This window comes from Fundulus heteroclitus, chromosome 15 (genome assembly GCF_011125445.2).
Source record: "Fundulus heteroclitus isolate FHET01 chromosome 15, MU-UCD_Fhet_4.1, whole genome shotgun sequence".
Lineage (NCBI taxonomy): Eukaryota > Metazoa > Chordata > Actinopteri > Cyprinodontiformes > Fundulidae > Fundulus > Fundulus heteroclitus.
The window spans coordinates 4,655,932-4,679,616 of NC_046375.1; the positions used below are offsets into that span (position 1 = coordinate 4,655,932).

General features: G+C 38.6%; 1 protein-coding gene across 4 annotated transcripts in view; it reads left to right on the forward strand.

Moving 5' to 3' along the window:
- The window catches only part of ryr3 (ryanodine receptor 3), a 155,828-nt gene that overhangs the window by 96,950 nt on the left and 35,193 nt on the right, over positions 1-23,685 (forward strand). For all 4 annotated transcript variants that reach the window (XM_036147246.1, XM_036147247.1, XM_036147248.1 and 1 more), the window contains 24 exons: positions 356-629; positions 758-872; positions 4,076-4,208; positions 9,135-9,238; positions 10,345-10,480; positions 10,976-11,159; positions 13,550-13,652; positions 14,155-14,275; positions 14,794-14,963; positions 16,309-16,529; positions 17,148-17,238; positions 17,460-17,600; positions 19,022-19,185; positions 19,311-19,389; positions 19,507-19,596; positions 20,892-21,035; positions 21,484-21,546; positions 21,662-21,737; positions 21,842-21,968; positions 22,781-22,896; positions 22,981-23,048; positions 23,142-23,263; positions 23,422-23,471; positions 23,575-23,635. In XM_036147246.1, the coding sequence (XP_036003139.1) occupies positions 356-629; positions 758-872; positions 4,076-4,208; positions 9,135-9,238; positions 10,345-10,480; positions 10,976-11,159; positions 13,550-13,652; positions 14,155-14,275; positions 14,794-14,963; positions 16,309-16,529; positions 17,148-17,238; positions 17,460-17,600; positions 19,022-19,185; positions 19,311-19,389; positions 19,507-19,596; positions 20,892-21,035; positions 21,484-21,546; positions 21,662-21,737; positions 21,842-21,968; positions 22,781-22,896; positions 22,981-23,048; positions 23,142-23,263; positions 23,422-23,471; positions 23,575-23,635 (2,953 nt within the window). The remainder of the gene's footprint in view (positions 1-355; positions 630-757; positions 873-4,075; positions 4,209-9,134; positions 9,239-10,344; positions 10,481-10,975; positions 11,160-13,549; positions 13,653-14,154; positions 14,276-14,793; positions 14,964-16,308; positions 16,530-17,147; positions 17,239-17,459; positions 17,601-19,021; positions 19,186-19,310; positions 19,390-19,506; positions 19,597-20,891; positions 21,036-21,483; positions 21,547-21,661; positions 21,738-21,841; positions 21,969-22,780; positions 22,897-22,980; positions 23,049-23,141; positions 23,264-23,421; positions 23,472-23,574; positions 23,636-23,685) is intronic.

The following is a 23,685-nucleotide window of genomic DNA, read 5'->3' on the forward strand; positions in this document are numbered from 1 at the left end:
AATTGTGATTCAACAATAAGACAGAGACTTGGCAAAATGGGCATCCTTAGGAATGTCCAATGGGGAAAAAAACCCACTGTTCCCAAACGGAGAATAAATATTTTTCTCACATTTGACAAAAACATCTTGAGGATCCCAAAACCCCTTTGAAGCATTCAACTGTGTTTTATATTAATTCAGGTAATCTGTTTCTGCTATTTATACTTTAGTAGTCACAAACATGTAAATGTAACAAATGAGCAAATCAGATGAGATCTGTAGAACACTATAGGGCTTACAAAAAGGAGGATTAGCGCTGTAATACAAGATATTTTCCTTCACTCATCTTTTTAATGCGTTGTTCTTATGTCTTCAGCCAACCTGAAGGAGCTGATTTCTCAGACTATAACAACTTGGGCCCAGGAGTCCCACATCCAGGACCCGGAGCTGGTCAGAGTGATGTTCAGCCTGCTGAGGAGGCAGTACGATGGCATCGGCGAACTGCTGCGGGCCATGAAGAAATCTTACACCATCAGCGCTGCCTCCGTGCAGGATGCTATTAACCTGCTGGCCTCTCTGGGCCAAATCCGGTCTCTGCTTTCAGTGCGCATGGGCAAGGAGGAGGAGAAACTGATGATTGATGGGCTTGGGTAAGAGAACAGGTTTCTAGAGTTGCAGCAGCAGCATTTTTTTTTTTGCTAGGAGATATAAAAGTGTAAAGTATATTGATTTGTTTCAGAATGTAAAACTTTTTTTTCCCATATTTGTGTGGTCATAGGGACATCATGAATAATAAGGTTTTCTACCAGCATCCCAATCTGATGAGAGTTTTGGGAATGCACGAGACTGTCATGGAGGTCATGGTCAACGTCCTGGGTGGAGACAAGTCACAGGTTCGTCCGTCCCCTCATTCTTAAGAAGGGTTAAAAGGCACATAATTAGAGAAAAACATATGAAATACAAAGAAATGTGCCATGACATAAATAAATGCATCATTAAATCTCCCAAAAAATAAGTTATTGTACAATTTATTTACATAATACGTCATTAAATAAACAAATATACCATATTTTTTACTTAATAGGTCATTAATATACCATATATTTACTTAATAGATCATGAAATAAGTAAATACACCATCTATTTACTTAATGTCCCTAAATAAGTAAAAATACCATCTATTTACTTCATCCAGCCTTAAATATTTAAGATTCAATTATATTTACATAATACGTCATTAAACATACAAATATATCATTTATTTACGTTATACGTCATTGAATAAATGAATTTCATTTTTAAAGAAATTCATTTCAAAAATACATTTAATTATTTCACCCTATATTTATTTATTTATTTATTTTATGGCTCCAGTGCAGCCACGAAATAAATGGATGCACTCAAATCAGATTTTACGTCAAAGTCAAGAGATGTTTTTGTTCCATTTACATCTTAATTAATGTGAAAACAAAATAAATATGTGGTTAATACAATATGGATACTTTTTGTTGAATCTACAACTTTCCATTTTAAGAAAAAAAATGACATGTGACAAACTTATTCTGAGGGGCTCAGGTGTTCTTTGGACGCATGTGCCCTGGAATGGAGTTTATTCAAGTTTAGTTTATTCTAACTTTAGAAATCACTTGAAATGCCAAAACGTCATTTTATGAGTGTTCTTTGTTTTAATGCAGAACAAGTCATGATGAGCGATTAGATTTTTTTTTTCTCTCTTTCTAAATTTTCAAACATAGCTATTATCTCCATATTGCACCACAGCGTTTCCTTGTTTTTATTTTTTACCTAAAATGGATTTTCTTCACACTGCAAAAGAGAACTAAAAGTTAGTAAAATTTTCTTAAAATTTGTGTATTTGCAATTGGTTTGAGCAGGTAAATAAGATGATCTGCCAGTGGAATACGATTTCTGCACTTAAAATAGGAAAAACTCACCTCCATCATCTTATTTCAAGTGAATATATCTAATTATCTTATTTTAGGAGTAAAAATACTCATTCCAATGGCAGATAATCTTGTTTAATTGCTCAAATCAAGGACAAAAACATTTATTTCAACAAAATTTTATTTATTTCAGTTGCCTTTTCGCAATGCAAAGTTTGATCTAAAACAAGTTCATGAAGCTACGTACTCTAACAAGGCTTCTAAGGATTTTGGGAAACAGGCCCACAGGATCACTGATCCTCCGTTATACTTAACAGTGGATAGAAGCCACTTTTCCATCTCTTAATCTTTCCTTTTACACAAGATCCACCTGAGGCGTGTGTCGCCATGAAGCTCATCCTTTGTGTCGTCTGACCATACCACATTGACCAGTTAAAGTCTCAGCCGCCTTTAATGAACTCCACAACATTAAGGCGTTTTTCTCCAGTTCTGAACATTGTAGTCAGAACAGTCACACCAATAAGGCATTGAGTTCACTAATGGAACAATAAGGACATGTGATTCATTGGCCTTACCCTCTATTCAGCTCAAGGTTTGGCTTGTTGTCGCCTGACAATCCAGACATAGCCAAACGATGCAGAGTTACATCTGCCAAGGTGTGAATTGCTGAAAACCCGCCTAGGGAGATATGATGCAGAGCAGGTGCACTGCAAAAAGGGAACTAAAAATAAGTAAAATGTTCTTAAAATTAGTGTATTTGTCCTAGATTTGAGCTGGTAAATAAGATGATCTGCCAATAGAATAAAGTTTTTGCACTTAAAATAGGAACAATTCATTTCCATCATCTTATTTCAAGTGCAGTATATCTAATGATCTTATTTCAGGGGTCAAAATACTCATTCCATTGGCATCTTATTTACCAGCTCAAATCTAGGACAAATAAACCAATTTTAAGAACATTTTACTTATTTTAAGATCTGTTCTTGCAGTGTGTTAGAAAGAGGAAATCTAAGTCCACCTCCTTTGTTTATGTTGGTTTTTCACATTTAACACAAAGTGATTATTTTACATTAAATCGGTTTGCATGTTAATAGTGTCCAGTGGCTCCTATGGAGAAATGGTGATAGCAAGATGCTACCCTAACAAAATGCCTTTAGCTGTATTTATTTTATAGAAACTGTGGGACTGGTGATTTTAAATATATATATTTTTTTATTTCTTTATGAGGAAACTTTTCTCTACATAAAAGTTAAAGAGTGGTTTATTTTAAGTTTGTTACATTTCTTTAGCGATTGTCTGGTAACTACATCTCCAATGAAATCGGGTACTTTCATTTATGAGCAGTAGCGCTATATTTAAGTGTATATTAGCTTGTACATAAAACAAATTTTATTCTAAGAGCCTAATGCTCTGAAAAACCAGAGGTGTAATGGAGAAGTCAGAGGAGTGGACCAGGGTTGGAGGAGGCCTCTGAAAGTGTGCTGACAGAAGCTGGAGGAGCCAACTGGGATTGAATGCCAGAACCAAACACGGATTCAGCCTCCGCCTGACAGACAGGGAAGCTTTAAAGCCTCGATGACTGACACTGACAATCACCGGCACAGATAAATTCCAGTCTGCCACTTGATATGCGCTCGTCTCTTACTGCAGCCACAAAAAGCTCCAGGGGGTTGTAATATGTGTTTTATGGTCATCTATGTTGCATCATTAATTTACTGGCCATAGATTGTATTCAGCCGATCTATTTATTTTTTTAATTTTATTTTATGGTTGATTAAAAAAAAAAAAGTTTAACAGCAGAAAGGCTTTATGATAGATGGAAGTCTTACACCAACATAATTAATATGTGGAAATCCTTTTTCAAGAGCTGCACGCTCAGAGAAATTGCTTTAGCTGTCAAGATCTGCTCACAGAGTTGGGGCGGATTTAGTGTGATTTATAGTTAAGCTGCTGCTTGATGAGATTTTCTGGAAAGTGCGGCTTTACAAACCGAGTTTGCTAAAAAGAAAAACTGGCCTTGTTTCACTAATGTTCCTCGATCTTTTCGGTAATTTTCCACCCGTCTGCTGATTGATGCTCAGGCAGAATATTGGGTTGTGTGTCCATGTTGGAAAAAGTTATCCTGTGCTTCTTTCAGATGCATCAAAGCGAGACTGAAACTGAGTTTTTCTGTGGATTTTTTTTTTTTCCCACAGGAGATTGCCTTTCCCAAGATGGTGGCCAGCTGCTGTCGATTTTTGTGTTATTTCTGCCGCATTAGCCGCCAGAACCAGAAAGCCATGTTTGATCACCTGAGCTACCTGCTGGAGAACAGCAGCGTTGGGCTGGGTAAGTTCCGCTTTAACCTGATGGTTTGTGCCCATAGCAGCTACTGACAGTCAGTCACAGCAGTTTATGAACCTGATCAAGCGAAATCTCCAAAAATACAATTATATGCAAATTAAAGTCTAGGGGGAAAAACTGTAAGCAAATTTAGGAGTTTCTGAAGTATTTAAGGGTATCTAGCAGTGTTCAATGGTAGTAAATTAGTTTTTATCATGTTTTAGGTCTGGATTAGATAAGAGGGGGATAAATAGGTATCAAAGATGTAATAATCTTATAAAAAATATTTCCTCCTTGCAGTTTCAAAAGGACGAATCTTGAGTAATGTTTTTATTTCAACATTCTGCCTTTGGGTGTTTTGGGTTTTTTATTGCCTGAATGAAGAATTTTTCAAAAGCAAAAAAAAGGGCCATTTCACTATTTTTATGGACTCTAGAAAACCTTCAGCTGGTTGAAAACTTGTTTTTAACATGAATGTAAAAACAAAAATGTTTATATCCGAAACAAACCATTACACTTTGCATTACCATTCAATGCTTGTAATAAAAGAAAGAGATACCGCTGGTGCATTTCTAAAAAGCTGCGATGATTAAATTACCTGTGGTTAAATGGTGAAATAGATCACATTGTTTGAATTCTTACAAATGGATTAAATATATAAAAGTTTGCAAACTGTGCTTTAAAAAAAAAAATCTGCATTTAATGTAGAAACTACAGTCCTGATTTGCGTCCAGGAATTTAAAATAGTTCTAATCTAATTTGGCCCAAATGCCAAAATAAAAGGTGAAACCACATACTGAAAATCAACATTGTGTTGTTTTGTGCTTTTGTTGAACCCACAGATAATCAGACCTGAATATTATTGAAGTACTTTTAAGTCTGGAAAAGTAAGAAATTTTGAAATTAAACTACGTGGGAACCAGGATATTCACTGATGTTGCGAGTTGTGTCCTAGAATACCAAATAAAAACAATTCTTTTGAAGAGTTTTGAGCCAATTAAAGTTAAAACTAAAGACTTATAAAACAGACTGTGATCCCAAATGCTGAGGTATCAGGTTAAAAGTGAAGGGGGTGAAGAAGGAGGCAGCTGATGGCGTGAGCAGGATGGCGGAGGGAGCCAGAGGAGACGCGCAGGGCGAGACCGATGCGTCACCGAGATCTGTTTGCTGGAACTACTTTAGACTGAAGCAACTGGTCTGAAGAGGACAGATGACTGCACACCAGTTGTTGTCCAACATGACAATATTAGATGTTTGCCAAGTCTCTTGAAAAGCATAATCGGATCTGAGACCCTGTGAAAATTTGTTTTAGAACGCGATATATGCAGAGTGGTTGATGAGGTCTAACTCTGATAGGGTCCCACCCCTCCACAGTGAAGAACTTAAGCTCAGTTGGAATCGTCCATTAATTTATTATATTGTGCATTATATCATAAGTCTCCCATCTTTGTGCGGTTTGTAATTAAACTAAATTGTAGAGCTTAATTCAATTCAATTCAATTCAATTCAATTCAATTTTATTTATATAGCGCCAAATCATGAAACATGTCATCTCAAGGCACTTTACAAAGTCAAGTTCAATCATATTATACAGATTGGGTCAGATTATACAGATTGGTCAAAAATTTCCTATATAAGGAAACCAGTTGATTGCATCAAAGTCCCGACAAGCAGCATTCACTCCTGGGGAACCGTAGAGCCACAGGAAGAGTCATCTGCATTGTACATGGCTTTGCTGCAATCCCTCATACTGAGCAAGCATGAAGCGACAGTGGGAAGAAAAACCACCCATTAACGGGAAAAAAAAAACCTCCGGCAGAACCGGGCTCAGTATGAACGGTCATCTGCCTCGACCGACTGGGGTTACAGAAGACAGAACAGAGACACAACAAGAGAAACAAAAAAGCACAGAAGCACACATTGATCTAGTAATCTGTTCTACATTAGATGGTAGTAGCAGGTGAGTCGTCTTCTCTGGATGATGTCAAAGTTAACAGAACGCCAGACCAGGTGTACCTACTATGAAGAGAAAAGAGAGAGAACAGAAAGTTAAAGCAGAAATGACAACACATAATGCATAATTGAAGAACAGTAGAACTCAATATAGTGAGAAAATTAGATCCTGATATACTCCAGTAACCTAAGCCTATAGCAGTAAAACTATAAAGGTAGCTGAGAGTAACATGAGTCACTAGTTATAATTCTTGTCAAAAAGAAAAGTTTTAAGCCTAGTCTTAAACGTAGATAGGGTGTCTGCCTCACGGACCAAAACTGGGAGTTGGTTCCACAGGAGAGGAGCCTGATAGCTAAAGGATCTGCCTCCCATTCTACTTTTAGAGACTCTAGGAACCACCAGCAGACCTGCAGTCTGAGAGCGAAGTGCTCTGCCAGGAACATACGGGGCAATCAGAGCTCTGATATATGATGGAGCTTGATTATTAAGGGCTTTATACGTTAGAAGAAGAATTTTAAATTCTATTCTTGATTTAACAGGAAGCCAATGAAGGGAAGCTAAAATTGGAGAAATATGATCCCTCTTGTTGATTTTCATCAGAACTCTTGCTGCAGCATTTTGGATCAGCTGAAGGCTTTGAACTGCATTTTGTGGACTTCCTGATAGTAAAGAATTACAATAGTCCAGCCTTGAAGTAACAAATGCATGGACCAGTTTTTCAGCATCACTCCTGGACAGAATGTTTCTAATTTTGGCGATATTCCGGAGGTGAAAAAAGGAAACTCTGGAAACCTGTTTAATATGGGATTTAAATGACATGTCTTGGTCAAAAATAACACCAAGATTTTTTACTTTATTACCAGAGGCCAGGTTAATGCCACCCAGATTAAGTGATTGGTTAAGAAGTTTATTTTTTGAGGACTCTGGCCCAAAGATTAAAACTTCGGTCTTGTCAGAATTTAGATGCAGGAAATTTAAAGTCATCCAGCTTTTGATGTCATCAAGACATGACTGCAGTCGAAGTAATTGATTGGATTCATCAGGATTTATGGATAAATATAGCTGAGTATCATCAGCATAACAGTGGAAATTAATCCCATGCTGTCTGATAATTTTGCCAATCGGAAGCATATATATAGTAAAGAGAATTGGTCCAAGGACTGAACCCTGTGGTACTCCACAGGTGACCCTAGAGTTTGAGGAAGATTTATTATTAACATGAACAAATTGGAATCTGTCTGACAGATAAGATTTAAACCAGCCTAATGCTTTCCCCTTAATCCCTACAGTATGTTCAAGTCTTTGTAGGAGAATATTGTGATCAACTGTATCAAACGCAGCACTGAGATCTAACAGGACAAGTATAGACACAAGTCCATTATCTGAGGCCATGAGAATATCATTAGTGACCTTCACCAGAGCTGTTTCAGTGCTATGATGAGCTCTGAAGCCTGACTGAAACTCCTCAAGTAGGTCATTACTTTGTAAATGTTCACAAAGTTGATTATAGACTAGATTGGCTAGACTAGATCAAAATGGACTGACTGAATGTCCTGGGTGCTCATCCTGGTATATGATACTTTAAGGGCTTTAAATGTTTTAATAGAAAATAACAGAAATATCTTTCTTCTCCCATAATGTGGAAATTCAAGCGTGACATTGGAAAACACACATAGACGTAGAGTTATGCACTAGATTATATGAATAACGAGGTAAACTGCAAAAAGGGAACTAAAAGTATGTAAAAATTTCTAGAAATGAGTGTACTTTCCTTTATTTGAGGAGCTAAATAAGACTATTTGCCAATGGAATGAATATTTTTACCCCTAAAATGAGATATTTAGATATTCTGCACTTGAAATAAGACGATGGAGATTAATTGTTCCTATTTTAAATGGTAAAATCTTATTCCAATGGCAAATAGTCTAATTTAGCTCCTCCAAATGAAGGAAAAATACACTGATTTCAAGAAAATTTCACTACCTTTTTGCAGTGTAATTTAAAGTTAAGTTCTAAAGCAAAAGAGGATGAACTTAAGGGGGGAAAAAAGTGTAGAAGTGTACGTTTAGTCACAAGAAGTGGCTGAGAGAACTGTTTAACATTTCTTGTTGTGGTGCGTTGCCAAGTCAAGCAGCTTTGGCCACAGAACCTAGAAAGTATAATTTCCACTGTCAGCTGTCTTGCCGTTTGGAGCCAGCGCAATAATTTAGAACAATCAGGCTATTTGACCGGAACTTCTCTTATAGGTGTCCTATGTCGCTTTTTAACGTACACCCAGCAGCCAATCAGCATCAAGTATTCACCCAGACCATGGTATAGGCATGATTGTATGAGCTAACATAACCAGGAATGGTAATAAAGTCACAACTTTACTATATTTCTTTTAATAAAATGATCAGTTCTTTGCAGACAGCCCTAGGCGACACGTACAGCTAAGAATAGAACGATTGATTTCCTTGGATGGCTCATGAATGTGACTACAGCATTAAGTGGTTGTGACTGTTCTCTTAAAGTATGAATATTTTACTTCCTCTCCTTTGCTGCTGTGGGTAACTCATCCTGTCAGGATCTGACAGCTGTATTTACATTCAGATTAAATTGCACACAGGTGACCTCAATAGGATGTCTCGTACTGCATCTAGATGTTGAAGTATCACAGCAAAGCGGGCAGAATTCAGAAGGTGGCCAGACCTTTCAGATTACTTGGAAATAATTTGAAAACCATCATTTTTCTTCCACTTTACAATGAGACAACATCCTGTATTGGTCTATAGCGTAGGATGACATTGTTAGCATGGAAATGTGTGGTTTAAAGCTTATATGGTGTAAATATTTTTGCAAGGCTTCTCCACTTGGGCTGCAGTAAACACAACAAAAATATATATTTTTTTCAAATCTGATATATTTGGCCACAGGCTTTCATTGTTCCGTACAGGATTAATATGAGGTTTGACTTGTTGCTTTTTGCTTGTATTTAGCCTCTGAAGCAATGCGAGGCTCCACTCCTCTGGATGTTGCAGCATCTTCAGTGATGGACAACAACGGTCTGGCTTTGGCTCTGGAGGAACCTGACCTGGAGAAGGTTCGACAGCTTCACAACAAAATCACTGGTTAAATAACGCACATTAAAAAAAACTAACTGTGACTGGGCAGCACATGCATCCAAATTACACCATAGGCAACCTGGCTGTCTTTAATGTGCGTATGTATGTATATATATATATATTTATTTATTTTTATTTATTTTATTTTTTTTTATTTTTCATTTTTTATTTTTTTTTGCAGAAAATCTGTTTTTAACTTGTAAGATGTTGACAAGTAGAAAAAAATTGGGTAAACTCTTAGAGCGGAACACTTACAGGTGCATCTCTGTGGATTCTAACATTATTGAAAGTTAATTTATTTCAGTAGCTGTAGCTCCTGCCCTCATGAGGCATAATTCATAAAATTAAGAATTAATCTTGAGCGTAGTAATATGTCAGTGTGGCATTAAAGAGATGCTGCAGATTGACAAAAATAAAATTTTGGAACAGTGTATTCCTCCAACTTACTAAGAGATAAAGAGCAAATATTCACCTGGTTTTAGAATTATTGCATGCAGTCTGTAGGAACACACTATACAAACCTTTAATTATATAGAATAAAACAGAGACACTGTTGCATGACTGCATATTTCACATTTCACATATTAAATTAATAAAAGCATTGTGTTTCACTTGTTGTCACCTCTTACCATCCCAAACCATCCTAACAACATCCATGACCCATTTCGTAGTGAAGCTAACAATACAGCTAGTTCTGTTTTCCCCTTCTGCTCCAAAAGTCCCAACAACTTCAAGCAGATAGTATGTTTGTCTTGCAATCTGCACCAGGCAAAAAAACATGACTTTTGACAATATGATTCAGTTTGCTCTGGTTGTGATTTGATCAAATAAACGTAAATATGTGTGAATTTTCCCCTCAATGCTTCTTAGATGCCCCAGTTGAATGTGCGAAATGCATCAGCAGAGAATGCTGTCTGTCCAGGACAGCTATTTCTATTTTAGGATGCCATTGCATCTCATTTTACATTAGAAGCACGCCCAAACTCATATTTTCACACATTTAGCACCTGCAGATAGCAGATTGTGTCAGAGTGCATTTTTTCTGTAAAATGCACAGGAGTCTCACACAGATCTCTGTGCGTAGGTGGTGATGTATCTGGCAGGATGTGGTCTTCAGAGCTGCGCCATGCTGGTCGCGAAGGGTTACCCGGACCTGGGCTGGAACCCCATAGAGGGAGAGCGCTACCTCTCCTTCCTGAGATTTGTTGTCTTCTGCAATGGTTTGTCTGCCAATTTTTATGCTGAATGAGTTTCTTAGTGTGTAAGCATTCCCTCAGAGGTAATCTCTCAGTACATCAAATAAATTAGTTATTTATTGCTTTGAAGAGCAGTAAATGTTTACCTTGAAATTGATCGCTTTGCATAATTTTATTAGCCTTATACACAATAATTAAAAAAAACAAAGATCCAAATGGTCATATAGGATAGATTATCAGCGCAAATGTGAACTGTGCATACAGATCCTTTTGGAAAATTGATTGTGACGATGGAAATGAGACGAGGATCTGCTTGTGACTAAGAGAAATCTACCAGCAAAGGCTGCCAAAGTGCTGCTGAGTAGCCAGGACTAAGAAGTGAAAATGTCGGTCAGCTTTTTCCTCACTTCCAGCACTAACTGTGCTCCGGCTGACTGCCCCTTCCTGTTGTGTGTGTGTGTGTGATATGAATCGCTAACGTGTGTGAAAGATTAATGCGAAGGAACCCTCTGGCTGCAGGTGAGAGCGTGGAGGAAAACGCCAACGTGGTGGTGAAGCTGCTGATCAGGCGTCCCGAGTGTTTCGGCCCCGCCCTGAGGGGAGAGGGAGGACAGGGTCTGCTGGCTGCCATGAAGGAGGCCATCAAGATCTCTGAGGATCCCGCTCTGGACCTGCCGAAGCCCTCGGCTGGGGCCACTGCTGGGTGAGAATTTGGCTCTTTATATCAGTACATCTCAGCAATTTAATAATAATAAGACAGTTGATAATTAGATAATCCATTATTTGTCCGCCCTGAACTTTTGTAGTTTTCGTTGTCTTATGTTTTATGGGAGATTTCATATAAAACATAAAGTACCACGTCATTGCAAAGTAGTAGGAAAATGATACATGGTTTTCAAAAATTGGTACAAAAATTTTTATAGGGGAGTGGTGGCCTAGTGGTTAGAGCACAGAGCTTTGGTCCCAGAGGTTCTGAGTTCAAATCCCGCAGACTGCCACTCTGGGTCCCTGAGCAAGACCCTTAACCCCTGATTGCTTCCCAGGCGCCGCACAGTGGCAGCCCACTGCTCCCCAAGGGGATGGGTCAAGATGCAGAAGTGAATTTTTACAGCGTGAGATCAATGAAGTTCAATAAAAAAAAAAAAAAAAGAACTGTGGCTTGCATGTAAATTCAGACCCCTTTGCCGTGGCCCCTAAATAAAATCCAGTGCAATCAATAGCTTTGATTGAAACAAAGTCTAGCTGTGTCTCTTAATCTTGGTATAAATTACTGTTCTGTGAAGGTTTCAGGGGGCTTTTTGAAGAAAATTATTCAGGAAGGCCAAGGAACACAGCAGACAGGCTATTGGTTAAGTGCTGGAGAAATTTAAAACTAGGCTAGTCTATAAAACATTACGTCAAGCTTCACAAATCCCACAGAGCGTTGTTCAATCATCTGAAACCTACCAAGACATGGCTGTCCACCTGAAAGGACAGGCTGGACAAGGAGAGCATTCGTCCATTCATCAGAACAGCCAAAAGGGCCATGGTGTCTATGGAGGAGTTGCAGAGCTAAACAGCTCAGGTGAAAGAATATGTTGATATATATATATATACTTGCTCCTTTATGCACCAATTAATCTAAAATCCCACTTGTCCATTCACAATCGTACTGCACTATGCCCAAATATATAACCATAACATAAACACACACATCACCAAGCTTATTGTTTACACCAATGTTAAACGCACGCCTGTGGTGACTCACTCCAGGAGCCCAAAGCCCATAAGCAGGACTCCACACACGGCAACCATCCAACATTAAGCACTGCAGCAGCAGCAGGAATCTTTAACAACGGTCCTATTCCTTACCTCGTCAGTGTTTGTCTGTGCGTCCTCAGTTCTCTGCAGTCTGTTTGCAGCGTGAGTGGCAAATTACCGCAGCCGCTCTCCCAGCTGTCATTTATGCCCTAATCATTGTCTGTCAGGCAAAGTGCTGGCAGGTCAGCGCAACACGCGCTAAATGATCTCGCTTTTATGGAGGAGGAGAAACAAAAGTCTTTGTTGAGAGAAAGCCATGAGAATCCCCATTTAAAACGAGCCACAAAGCCACGTTGGAGATACAGTGGACACCTGGAAGAGGCGCTCTGCTCAGATGATGGATGTTGGAGGGAAAAAACATTGAACATCGCCCCTAATGCACTATCCCCACTGTGAGACATGATGGTGGCAGCGTCATGCTGTGGGAATGCTTTTCTTCAGCTGGTCAGAGGTGATGAGCAAATGGACAGAAATAAGTACGGGGCAATCTCGGAAGAAAAGCTGTAGAGGAGGCTGCAAAATACTTGAGGCTGCGACGGAGGCTCACCTCCCCGAAACAATCAGAGGTACAATAGATTAGCATCGACAAAGAATAGATTGGCCAGACTTGAATCCCGTTCGTAATTTGGGCCAAAACCTCACAACAGTGGCTCAGAGATCTGACTGAGCTCGAGGTATTTTGCAAAGAATGAGAAAAGAGTTTAGTCTGTGATGTGCAGAGATGTGCCTAAAAGGCTCGCAGCTATAACTGCAGAAAAAGGTGGCTCTATGAAATATTGACTCAGGAGGGCTGAGGACTAATTAATCAAAGTTTGTAGGTGTTTTTTTTTTTTTCTTTTCCTGGCCACTTCCCAATTTGGAACTTGTTCAAATTCAAATGCACTGAAGTTTTTTGTTTGTAACGACACCATTTAAAAAAAAAAAAAAAAAGGGATAATTGGTGTGCATACTTTTGCAAAGGTATGTCTCTGGTTAAGAAAACACACATAAATGTAGCGCTGATGCCTACCGGCGCTGTGGCAGCCTTGTTCTTTCAGCTCACATTGTTTTACAAAAGCCCCAACACAGTGGAGCTTTAATGCTCAACATAATTATTGCCTGAGGTGAAGAAGGCCATTTGGAAGCTGGTCAGAATCGATGCATATAATGCGGTGGGCAGGAAAGAGCTCAAAACACAGCTTGTATGGCAGGAAAATTGCCCACCCACTGCTGGCCTGATGCCGATTTTATTCACTCGTAGAAGTGATGCAGGGGTAAAGGACTTCTTCACAGGTCGGTGTTTGCCTGTTGCAGGTCTGGTGAAGAGGAAGGAGAGGTTATCCACATGGGCAACGCCATCATGTCCTTCTACTCGGCCCTCATCGACCTGCTGGGACGCTGCGCTCCAGAGATGCATGTGAGGCTTTTGTATGCAGGAGCCCGTTGTCTCAGTTACATTCTCACCTCAGCTACGGTGTCTGCTAGAATAATTAGCTTGTAAATGTAACTAGGAATTAATTATCAGGGGTTGCTGCACATTTCTCACTTCCAAATTCCATACTTTTTTAGACACTGAGGTTCCCAGTCCCTGTTATAAGCATTAACATCCACAGTTTACTGGAGACATTTTCAATAAATCTGACTTTGAATGCAAGCCCTGCAGAAAACACAGCCTATGACGAGGGAAGGAAAATGCAAGGATGGTAGGATGGATAGATGCATTGATTGGGGGGTAGGGGAGTATGGGAAATGACTTAGTTACATAACTTTTTTGGAGGATATGGCAATCCTAGATTAATAAATTATTCCAGGATCCCCCTGCATGGATTTCACTTCTTTTATTTTTTGCACGTTTTCTGTAAAAAGGAATCCAGTTGTCTGCTTTATAGTAATCCTGAAAGTCCCAATTTTCTTTACAGCTTATCAACGCAGGTAAAGGTGAAGCACTGCGTATCAGAGCCATCCTGCGTTCTCTCGTTCCCACTTCAGACCTGGTGGGCATCATTAGCATCCCCCTCAACATGCCTGTGGTTAATAAAGGTATGCATATTTTAGTGGCGGCTTGTTGCATGAGTTCTAAGCAGCTGACAGTGGTTAAAAAGCAACAGATAATAAAAACTGGAGTGATCTGTGTGAATGCTACAGGAAAATGATTCACAAAGTGTATAAAGCTTTCAGTTGTAGCAGAAAATTGTCCTTGCTCTTGATTTAAGGGAGAAGCTTTAATGCTTCAGCACTTAACCTTTTACTTTTGTTTGTCTTTGCCTTTAAAGAAACACAATTTTTCCTTTTTCTGCCTTAACCTCAATAGCTTATTTTACATAATTTATTATCTGCAAATTTAATAGAAGCACTAAATTCTGAAAAGGCTTTAAATTCTGCTGTATTCTAATTTTCATTGTAAATTTTTTTTAATTCTTAAACTTTTAGTTTGTTGATTTATTCTCATACCCTCATCGTAAAGTCTCTAAGCAGCCATTGTTACTGTCTGAAACATTCTGTACAAGCGGAAATATTAAATGCAGTGTTTACTCTGTGTTATTAAAACTGACCCGCAGACGGTACCGTGACAGAACCTGACATGTCGGCTTCCTTCTGTCCGGACCACAAGGCCCCCATGGTGCTCTTTCTGGACAGAGTTTACGGCATCGAGGACCAGAGCTTCCTGCTTCAGATGCTGGAAGTCGGCTTCCTGCCTGACCTCAAAGCTTCAGCATCTCTGGACACCGTGAGTCCCAAAGACCGTTCTTCTAAGTCAGAAACGCTGCCTAAACTAAAACTGCTATGCCTTGACGCAGGGCTGGACGATAATTTAATAACGATATATATCGATCGATGGATGTATATCGATGATACAGAAAAAGGATCAATAAAAAATTCAAAAGAATAAAAGTTTTCATTCCTTTTGCATTCTAGCCATGTTGGTTAATATTAATCATTACATCCTCCCAACCAATCATAATGCAGACCCAGGAACCAAGCTCCGCCCCCTTCAAAGAGTTCAAAGAGCCCCCTGTTCTTTTTTATTTTTTTAAAACTTGTAGTTTTGGTAAAAGTTGGTTGAATAAAAGGTTGAGTTTGAATTCAGCATAGCTAAGAAACAGCATAAAATGGCCAAGGCTGCACTTAAAATATATGTTTTGAATTTGTTAATAATTATTAATATCGATAAATTTTTTCTTTCTATATCGTCCAGCCGTACCTTCAAGCTATTTGGGAAAGCCCAGATGATTATGTTAGGGGACTGTAAAGCTTCTGAGAAGGTAATTTGCAAAATATGAGTTGAAGAGAGGAACTCTGGTTATTATTTCAAGATGTCTGAAGGTACCGCATTCATCTGTTAAGAGAAATAACATCCGAGTATAAGCACCATGGGAATAACCAGCCACCATACCGTTCTGGAAGAGTTCTGTGTCCCAGAGATGATTGTGTTCTAGTGCTAAACATGTGGATCAACCCCAGAAAAAAAAGCAGACAGCATCATTACCTATTGTGAAAGAAGTTCTTCATCAACATGGATTTAAAGGCCAATCAGTGACGAAGAAGCCGTATGAGTCAGTCTGTTGAAAAACTGTAAATTAATGAGTAAATCTAGCTGAAACTCAATGGTTCATTTTAATTGTAGTATTATTTATTAATGCATTTTTTTTTTGAATTGGGTGAAAATTGTAGATGACAGTACAGAAATATTAAAGCAGTGTACAATATTAAAACATATTGGTTGTTACTTTATAATGTACCGAATATTAGTAATTTTAGTGATCAATTTCTAGATTTGTCAAGGTGTTGTTAAACCTTTGCTTCTTATTTGTGTTTTTTCATTTATTATAAGGGGCAGGGATCTGCTAAGAAACACGTTGGATGTCTTTTATCCCCCAAATAAAAAAAATAAAAAAAACATGTTAAAAACATCTGGAAATACTAAAATTGCATTAACTAATGACCTTTTCCATTTTAAACCTCTGTTTCATTAAGGAAACCCCCGCTGTCCCATCTGAAACCAGGGGACCATGTAAAAAGAAAAAAGCACTTTGTGTAAAACTGAACTACGTGTTCGGTCCTCTGTCCCTCAGGAGGTGCTGAGCACCACAGAAACGGCGTTAGCCATGAATCGCTACATCGGTTCGGCCCTGCTTCCCCTGCTGACCCGCTGCGCCGCTCTGTTCGAGAACACGGAGCACTACGCGCAGCTGGTCGACTCCACGCTGGAGACCATCTACCGCCTGTCCAAAGGTCGCTCGCTCACCAAAGCCCAGCGGGACTCCATCGAAGAGTGTCTGCTGGCTATCTGCAAGTATGTACTCCTTCACTGCAAAAATTAAACTAAAAATAAGTCAAATTTTCTTAAAAATGTGTGTATTTGTCCTTGATTTGAGCAGGTAAATAAGATTATTTGCCAATGGAATGAGATTTTTGTACTTAAAATAGGGGTAACTCATCTCCATCATCTTATTTAGAGGGCAGAATAACTAATTATCTTATTTTAGGGGTCAAAATACTCATTCCATTGACAGATAATCTTATTTACCTGCTCAAATCAAGGACAAGTACACTAATTTCAAGAAAATTTGACTTATTTTTAGTTCTGTTTTTGCAGTGTTGGCCTCCGTGGGGTGAAAACGTTAGATAAAAAACTGATTTACATGACTTATACTACAAGGCTTTTCAAAACTATTATAAAAAAAATAGTGATTAGTGGAAAATTACTCCTACATCCTGCAGCAAACAAACATTTGCTGGAAAAGTATTTAACCGGGCTGTTAGTGTCTGTGAAGAGGTCCCACTGAAGTTATTTGCCTTACTGCCTTTTATTGTAATGTCGTGTCTACTTCTTGTTATTAATGTTGTCATCAGAGCCCTACCCAGACCTTTATTTTTTTTGCAACTCTAATTAACCGTGCTCACTCCGCAGGCATCTTCGTCCATCCATGATGCAGCAGCTGCTCAGGCGACTTGTGTTTGACGTTCCTCTGCTCACTGAATACTGCAAGATGCCTCTCCGGGTGAGGAAACAAATCTGTTTTCTTGTTGTTGACATCTAACATTTCACACCTCATTTATGTCACCCACCTCCAGCATATCTAGAGGTGGATGAAGATCTTATGTGAGAGAAAAAAAAAGTGCTTTATCCAGTTCTTGGGAAAAGATGCTTCTGTTTTCATTGTACTATTCCCCCCCCCAACAGGTTTTTAACTTGTTCTGTCCTTGCATCTCTGATCTGCAGCTGCTGACCAACCACTACGAGCAGAACTGGAAGTACTACTGCCTCCCGTCTGGAATGGGAGGCTTCGGCATGGCCTCTGAGGAGGAACTTCTTCTCACCAAGAAACTCTTCTGGGGAATTTTTGACTCCCTTTCTCAGAAGGTAGTTACTGCAAGAATGCAACTTTATTTTTTGTTACCCTAAAATATGCTTGCTTCTTTTTTAAAAAAAGAACATATTAAAGCTGCAATTCTTTATCTTATGCATTTTTTTTTATTTTGTTGCTGCTTCTTTTGGATGCTCAATACTTCATTGGGAGCATCGCTGTAAAATGAAAAGCTTTCACTAATTAGGTTCTCTCCTGTGTCTTCTTTTTGGTCTGTTTTATGGTAATTTGCCTTTTCAACACTCAGGTTTTTCTTTCATGGGAGAGATTGTATTGTGCTGAGTCCATAATGAAGTCTGCAGCTGAAGCAAAGCCCAGATTGATCATTTATCAGCCTGTGACAGGGAAGGGAAGGGGAGGGGGTTCAGCATAGACGTCACCAGCTCTCTATCCAAACTATCCACTGTGCCTTTTTACATTGTCATGTTATAACTACAAGAGTCAATGCATTTTAATAAATCTGTATATTAAAGATCAACACAATGTTATAAATACATATGAAATGGAAGAAACAAGATGTACAGACAAAAATCTGAAAAGTGTGTCTTGCATTTGGTCCCTCTGAGAACAAACAAGTTGTTTATAGAACAACTTTCCTCTGCAATTACACCTCCGATTGTTATTAGGCCTCAGCTGGCTTTGAGACTGGATTATTTTTGCCCTTTTTTTGTGATATAGCACAAACTCCATCAGATTATATGGAGATTATGGTGTTCATCTTGCCAATATACCATACGGGCCAGATTTGTGAGGGGCAAGACTAACACGGGAACACCTCAATAAATTGTTATACGTGTTACAATGAGGCTTGTTTATATCAGGCTGTCTGTAACCAACCTATACAGCCTAATGTGTTTCACTTAGCAAATTCAGTTACTAAAATAAACTTTATTTTAAATATCATTTATACTTACAAAGAGCCAGCAGTATAGTTGTGCTGTTAACAAATTTCTCCCACCTGAGCTGTGGAGTTCTGTGGCTCCTCCAGAGTTACCCAGCCTATTCATTTCGATGGGCATCCATGTCCTGGAAAGGCGATTTTCAAATAACCCTGCTTTAAATGTCTCTTTCTCCCCGACTGGTTGTCTGTTCCCTGGTCTTCTTGATCCTCACTAATACTCTCTAACGAATCTCTAAGGTCTTCATAGATACAATTACAGGGAGAATCTAGTTACTAATGATGACTGATGACCTTTGGTTGCATTGCATGTCATTTTGGAGTATCAGAGTGAAGAAGGTTGACTGATTTGCACCCCACACCATTGAAGAACATTTATCCTTTTACTTCCACTAAACTATTATAAATTAGTTCTTGTGGGTCTGCCAGGCAGGATACTGATGAGGTATACATTGAAGTTTGTGGGTGTAAGGCAGAAACCTACTAAATAAGCATTTTTGTTCCCCCTCCCCGATGTAGAAGTATGATTCAGAACTTTTTAAAATGGCCAAGTCGTGCCTGTGTGCCATCGCTGGAGCCCTGCCTCCGGACTTCGTGGATACCAGCTTAGGGTCGACGCTGGAGAAACAGGAGTCGGTGGACGCGCAGGGAAACTTTGAGCCCAAACCCATCAACACTGCCAAGTATGTGGATTTGGTTGAGTTTCACCGATGCAGTATTATGCTATAATTTATTCAACACACATTTAAAACTTAGTGTAAACACAAAAAAAATTTTGAAATATTGAAACATCTTTCACCATTTTCAGCATCTCCCTTCCTGAAAAACTTGAGTACATTGCCAACAAGTATGCAGAGCATTCCCATGACAAGTGGGCTTCAGAAAAGGTCAGCTCTCCCCCACACATTTTATTTCCTGTGTGATTCATTGTTGCATTTCATCTTTAACGTACAGCGTGTGTTGCTGAGCAGCACAACAATGACTGTTGTAAACCGCATCTCTAGATGTCGGCTGGCTGGAAACACGGAGACAGTTTGGACGAGCAGGCCAAGACCCATCCACTGCTGAAGCCGTACAAAGCTTTAAGTGAGAAGGTATGGATCAGTACCCGCGGATGCTGCTAGAGGGTCGCACAATCTCCAGCAAACAAAGAATCACCATCAGCTTTTACTTTTCTGTTTTAATTTGAATATATATTTCAAAAAGAGAACTTTTCAGCTGATCACTTCCATTGTTTGTAATACATTAGCCAGAGGCACGATATTTAGTGATCAGTCGCTCCTGACAGTGATATGGTTGCTAAGAGCATCATTAGAGCTCAGGGGGAGGAAATAATTTGGACTTCTTCCTCGTAGCTCCAGGAATCTTTGACTTTTAAAAACATCTCATGTTTTGAAAGGTATTATCTTTGCACGCCATGGCTCTTTGCACGTCTTAACGCCATGTATCTTCAATTACTGTAAGAATTAGTCAAATTTTTAAATTTTGTGTCTTCTGATTTGTGTATAATTTTTGCTATTTTCAGTGAAGATTAAGTGAAAAGTGCATTAAAACCTATTCAACAATATATATCTTCCTAAAACAGTCTACAACTACAAGGATTTACAGTAAATGCCCCATTATAAATAATATGCATTACACATTTTCTTGGACAGAAAGAGGCTAAGTAGCTGCATAGTTTGCTTATACATTGGGTCAGTTCTATGCAATAATGTAATATGCTATTTCAGAAGAAGCGCTTGACAAAATAAACTTTTTCTGATTTCATTTTAATCAGTACATAGATTGAAAAGGTCCTACAATTGGTTAGAATCGACTATTTAAAGAATAGCATTTCTATTTTGACGCAACAAAAGTAAAGTTCACCAATCAGATTATGAAAAGAATAACTTGGGAGTCTATTCTGATTGTGTGATCAGGGGAAAATACGAAATTACGAAGTTATACTTGATTGCTGCAACGTCGATTATGATAAACCCACAATTTCGACACCATTTCTATAATCACATCTACGCAACTTTCTTTGAACTCTACCTTCTTGGTCGCTAAGATCAGTATCATATGTGGGCTTAAACATCCGTGAAGGTCCATTTAAATTGCCAAATACATTATTGGAAAACAGGGTTTGAATGCATGATGGCTTAAATTTTACAGCCCATTGCGCCCTACATCCAAGCAGGCAGTTGTGATTTCAGTGTTGCACACACTGGAATTGTAACATCAGTTTAAATTCAATGTGTTGTGCTGCTTTACTGTTAGCTATAAGGCATAGTTTTTATCATTATATGTAGATTTTCAGCAGATTTAAACTAAAAATGGGTGCGCACATAGAAATTTGTTTAGCATCCTACAATGAGCAATGAGTTCAACGTTTGTGCGTAATGTATAGGAGAGAGAAACCTACCGCTGGCCTGTGAAAGAGTCCTTGAAGAGCATGCTGGCTATGAGCTGGAATATTGAGAGGACCAAGGAGGGAGAAGCCATGTTTCAACAACGAGAGAGTGAAAAACAGCGCAAGCTCTCAGAATCTCAGGTAACTCCTTAATTTACTGACTGATATCACAAATCGCTCAGTATTATCGTACAAAATTTTTAGTTTTTAGCCATTTCTACGACGTGATGAACGATTGTTTCTGGTTAAGATTTAGTTGATTGCAGTTTTTTTATGTTGTGTTGATTTATAAAATGAGTCTGCTCATGGTCCGATATCCAAAAGTTCAACTAAATTACTTAAAATGTGCTTAACCAACATTTAAATTACAGCTCAAATACAAATAGCTTCCACCTCAGAATGTAGCAAAAGTATTTACAAAAAAAAATCTATTTGGAATCGAAAAATTTCTTAAACAGTTGAATTAAATTATGTTTATATCCCCAAAAATCATGTAGAGTTTCTGACTGAAATCAGGTTAACTGATAACTGATAAAAGGATATGCATCTGCTGCTTTATTTTATTATTCCCTCTGTTTAATTTGTGCAGTCTAATGGATTCAGTCCTGCTCCGATGGACCTGCACAATGTCACCTTGTCCCGAGAGTTACAGGTACATTTCAACACGTTAGTTTGTAGTAGTAGTTGTTGTGGTTTTATAAAAAAAAAATTGGGGTGGGGGTGTTCAGGTTTTTTATTTGTTTTATATTTATTTTTTCTTTCTACAGAGTATGGTGGAAGTTGTTGCAGAAAATTACCACAACATCTGGGCCAAGAAGAAGAAGTCCGAACTTCTTAGTAAAGGTGTTAACCAAGCTCTGTTTAAAAAAAGCTTCTTTTTTTTTTCTGGTAAAATACATTTAAAATTACACAGTTTTCTTTTTTTCTTTTTTTTTTTGTCTGAGCAGGAGGAGGGTTGGCTCACCCGCTGCTTGTCCCCTATGATACCTTAACTGCTAAAGAGAAGTACAGAGACAAAGAAAAGGCTCAAGAACTCTTCAGGTTCCTGCAGATAAGTGGCTATGCTATCACAAGGTGAGCCTCTTTCAAATTCAAAATTTTATTCTAGAATGCTACATTTACTGCTCTTTAATTTACCATTTAATCTTGGAATGGAATTTTCATTGTGGTGGGTAGTTACAAATAAAATAAATTCTAGACAGTGATAAAAAATATCAAATGAAAGATAATGCATGTTTAAATAAAGCATATTTTTTAAAATCTACCAGCAATTGACATTAAAGGTGCATAGCGCAACCTTTGAAGTTAAATATTTATTTTCTCTCCCATACATGCCCTTCCAATTGCCCAACTTCTAAAATGGGTTTTCCTCTATTACCTATGATTTAACTATGATGATGTTTGCAGATGACATTTTGATCTGTAGTGACAGTGGTGAGCGGGTAGTGGAGATCCTGGAGAGCTGGATGTATAGTCTGAAGAGAAAGGGAATAAAAGCAGAATATAAGTAAAAAAAATGTAGTGAAAGAGTGGAAAAAGTAAAAGTGTGGAAATGCCTGAGTACCTGAAGTCAACCTCACAAAGCAATATACAGTGTGCAAGGGGGAGTGATCGGAGATTACTGTCAGTGATTGTCAGGAAGATGGGTGCAAGAGTTAAAGGGAAGGTTTACAAGATTATACAAAGAAGACCTTTAAATTTTCCTTTAGAGTGACCAAAACAAACAGGATTATAAATGAGTTTAATTTCCATGTCTATAGATGTGGGTGATACTTGTGGAGCATTGATGTTTTTACATTGAAATGTGTCATATGAATAAAAATGAAATGAAACAACAGATTGAAGTTGCATTCCCTCTCCTTACCTCTTGTCTTTCTGTCCCTCAGAGGTTTGAAGGACATGGAGCAGGACTCGTCATCCATGGAAAAGCGTTTCTCCTACAAGTTCCTAAAGAGGCTCCTAAAAAATGTCGATTCTGCCCAGGAATTTATTGCCCATCTTGGTGAGTCTCCAGCATCAATACTAATATGATCAACTGCAAAAAAAAAAACGTCAAAAACTAAAATTATGACTCAATGATGTATAGAGGCCATGGCTACCAGTGGGAAAACTGACAAGTCACCCCATGACCAGGAAATCAAGTTCTTTGCAAAGGTTGGGATGAGTCTTTGGAACTATGTCACTCATATGTAGGCTTTATTTTCAGAAAGTTTTTTTTAATTATGGTTTTCTTTTTATTCTCCACAGATTTTGCTCCCACTGATTGATCAGACCTTTAAGAATCACTGCCTGTATTTCCTATCCACACCTAGCAAGAACCTGAGCAGCTGTGGCTATGCCTCCAACAAGGAGAAGGAGATGGTCACCAGGTATCACGGACAAACAGAGCCAGATCCGTTTTAGTCGCTTTTCCTTTGAGGCGGTAGAGAGGATGGACATATTCCTTAAACCTTTCCTTAATTTCTTTCACTTTACTTTCCTGTCAGCTTTTCTTCAGTTCTGTCTTTACTTCATTTCCTTTTTTCAGCCTGTTCTGTAAGATGGCAGCTCTTGTTAGACACAGGATTTCTCTCTTTGGTAAGATTGGCACTGTCTCCGCCTGTTCGCTTCTGATCTATCCTGGTTTTGAATCCGTTCCAGCAGAAACAATAATAAAAAAAAAAAATGTTTCCCGTTATAGGAAGCGACTCTGCAATTATGGTGAGCTGTCTTCACATCCTGTCCCACTCCCTCGATACAAGGTACACAACCTTGACTCACCGTCGGCATTGACACGGCTCTGGGAATGGCG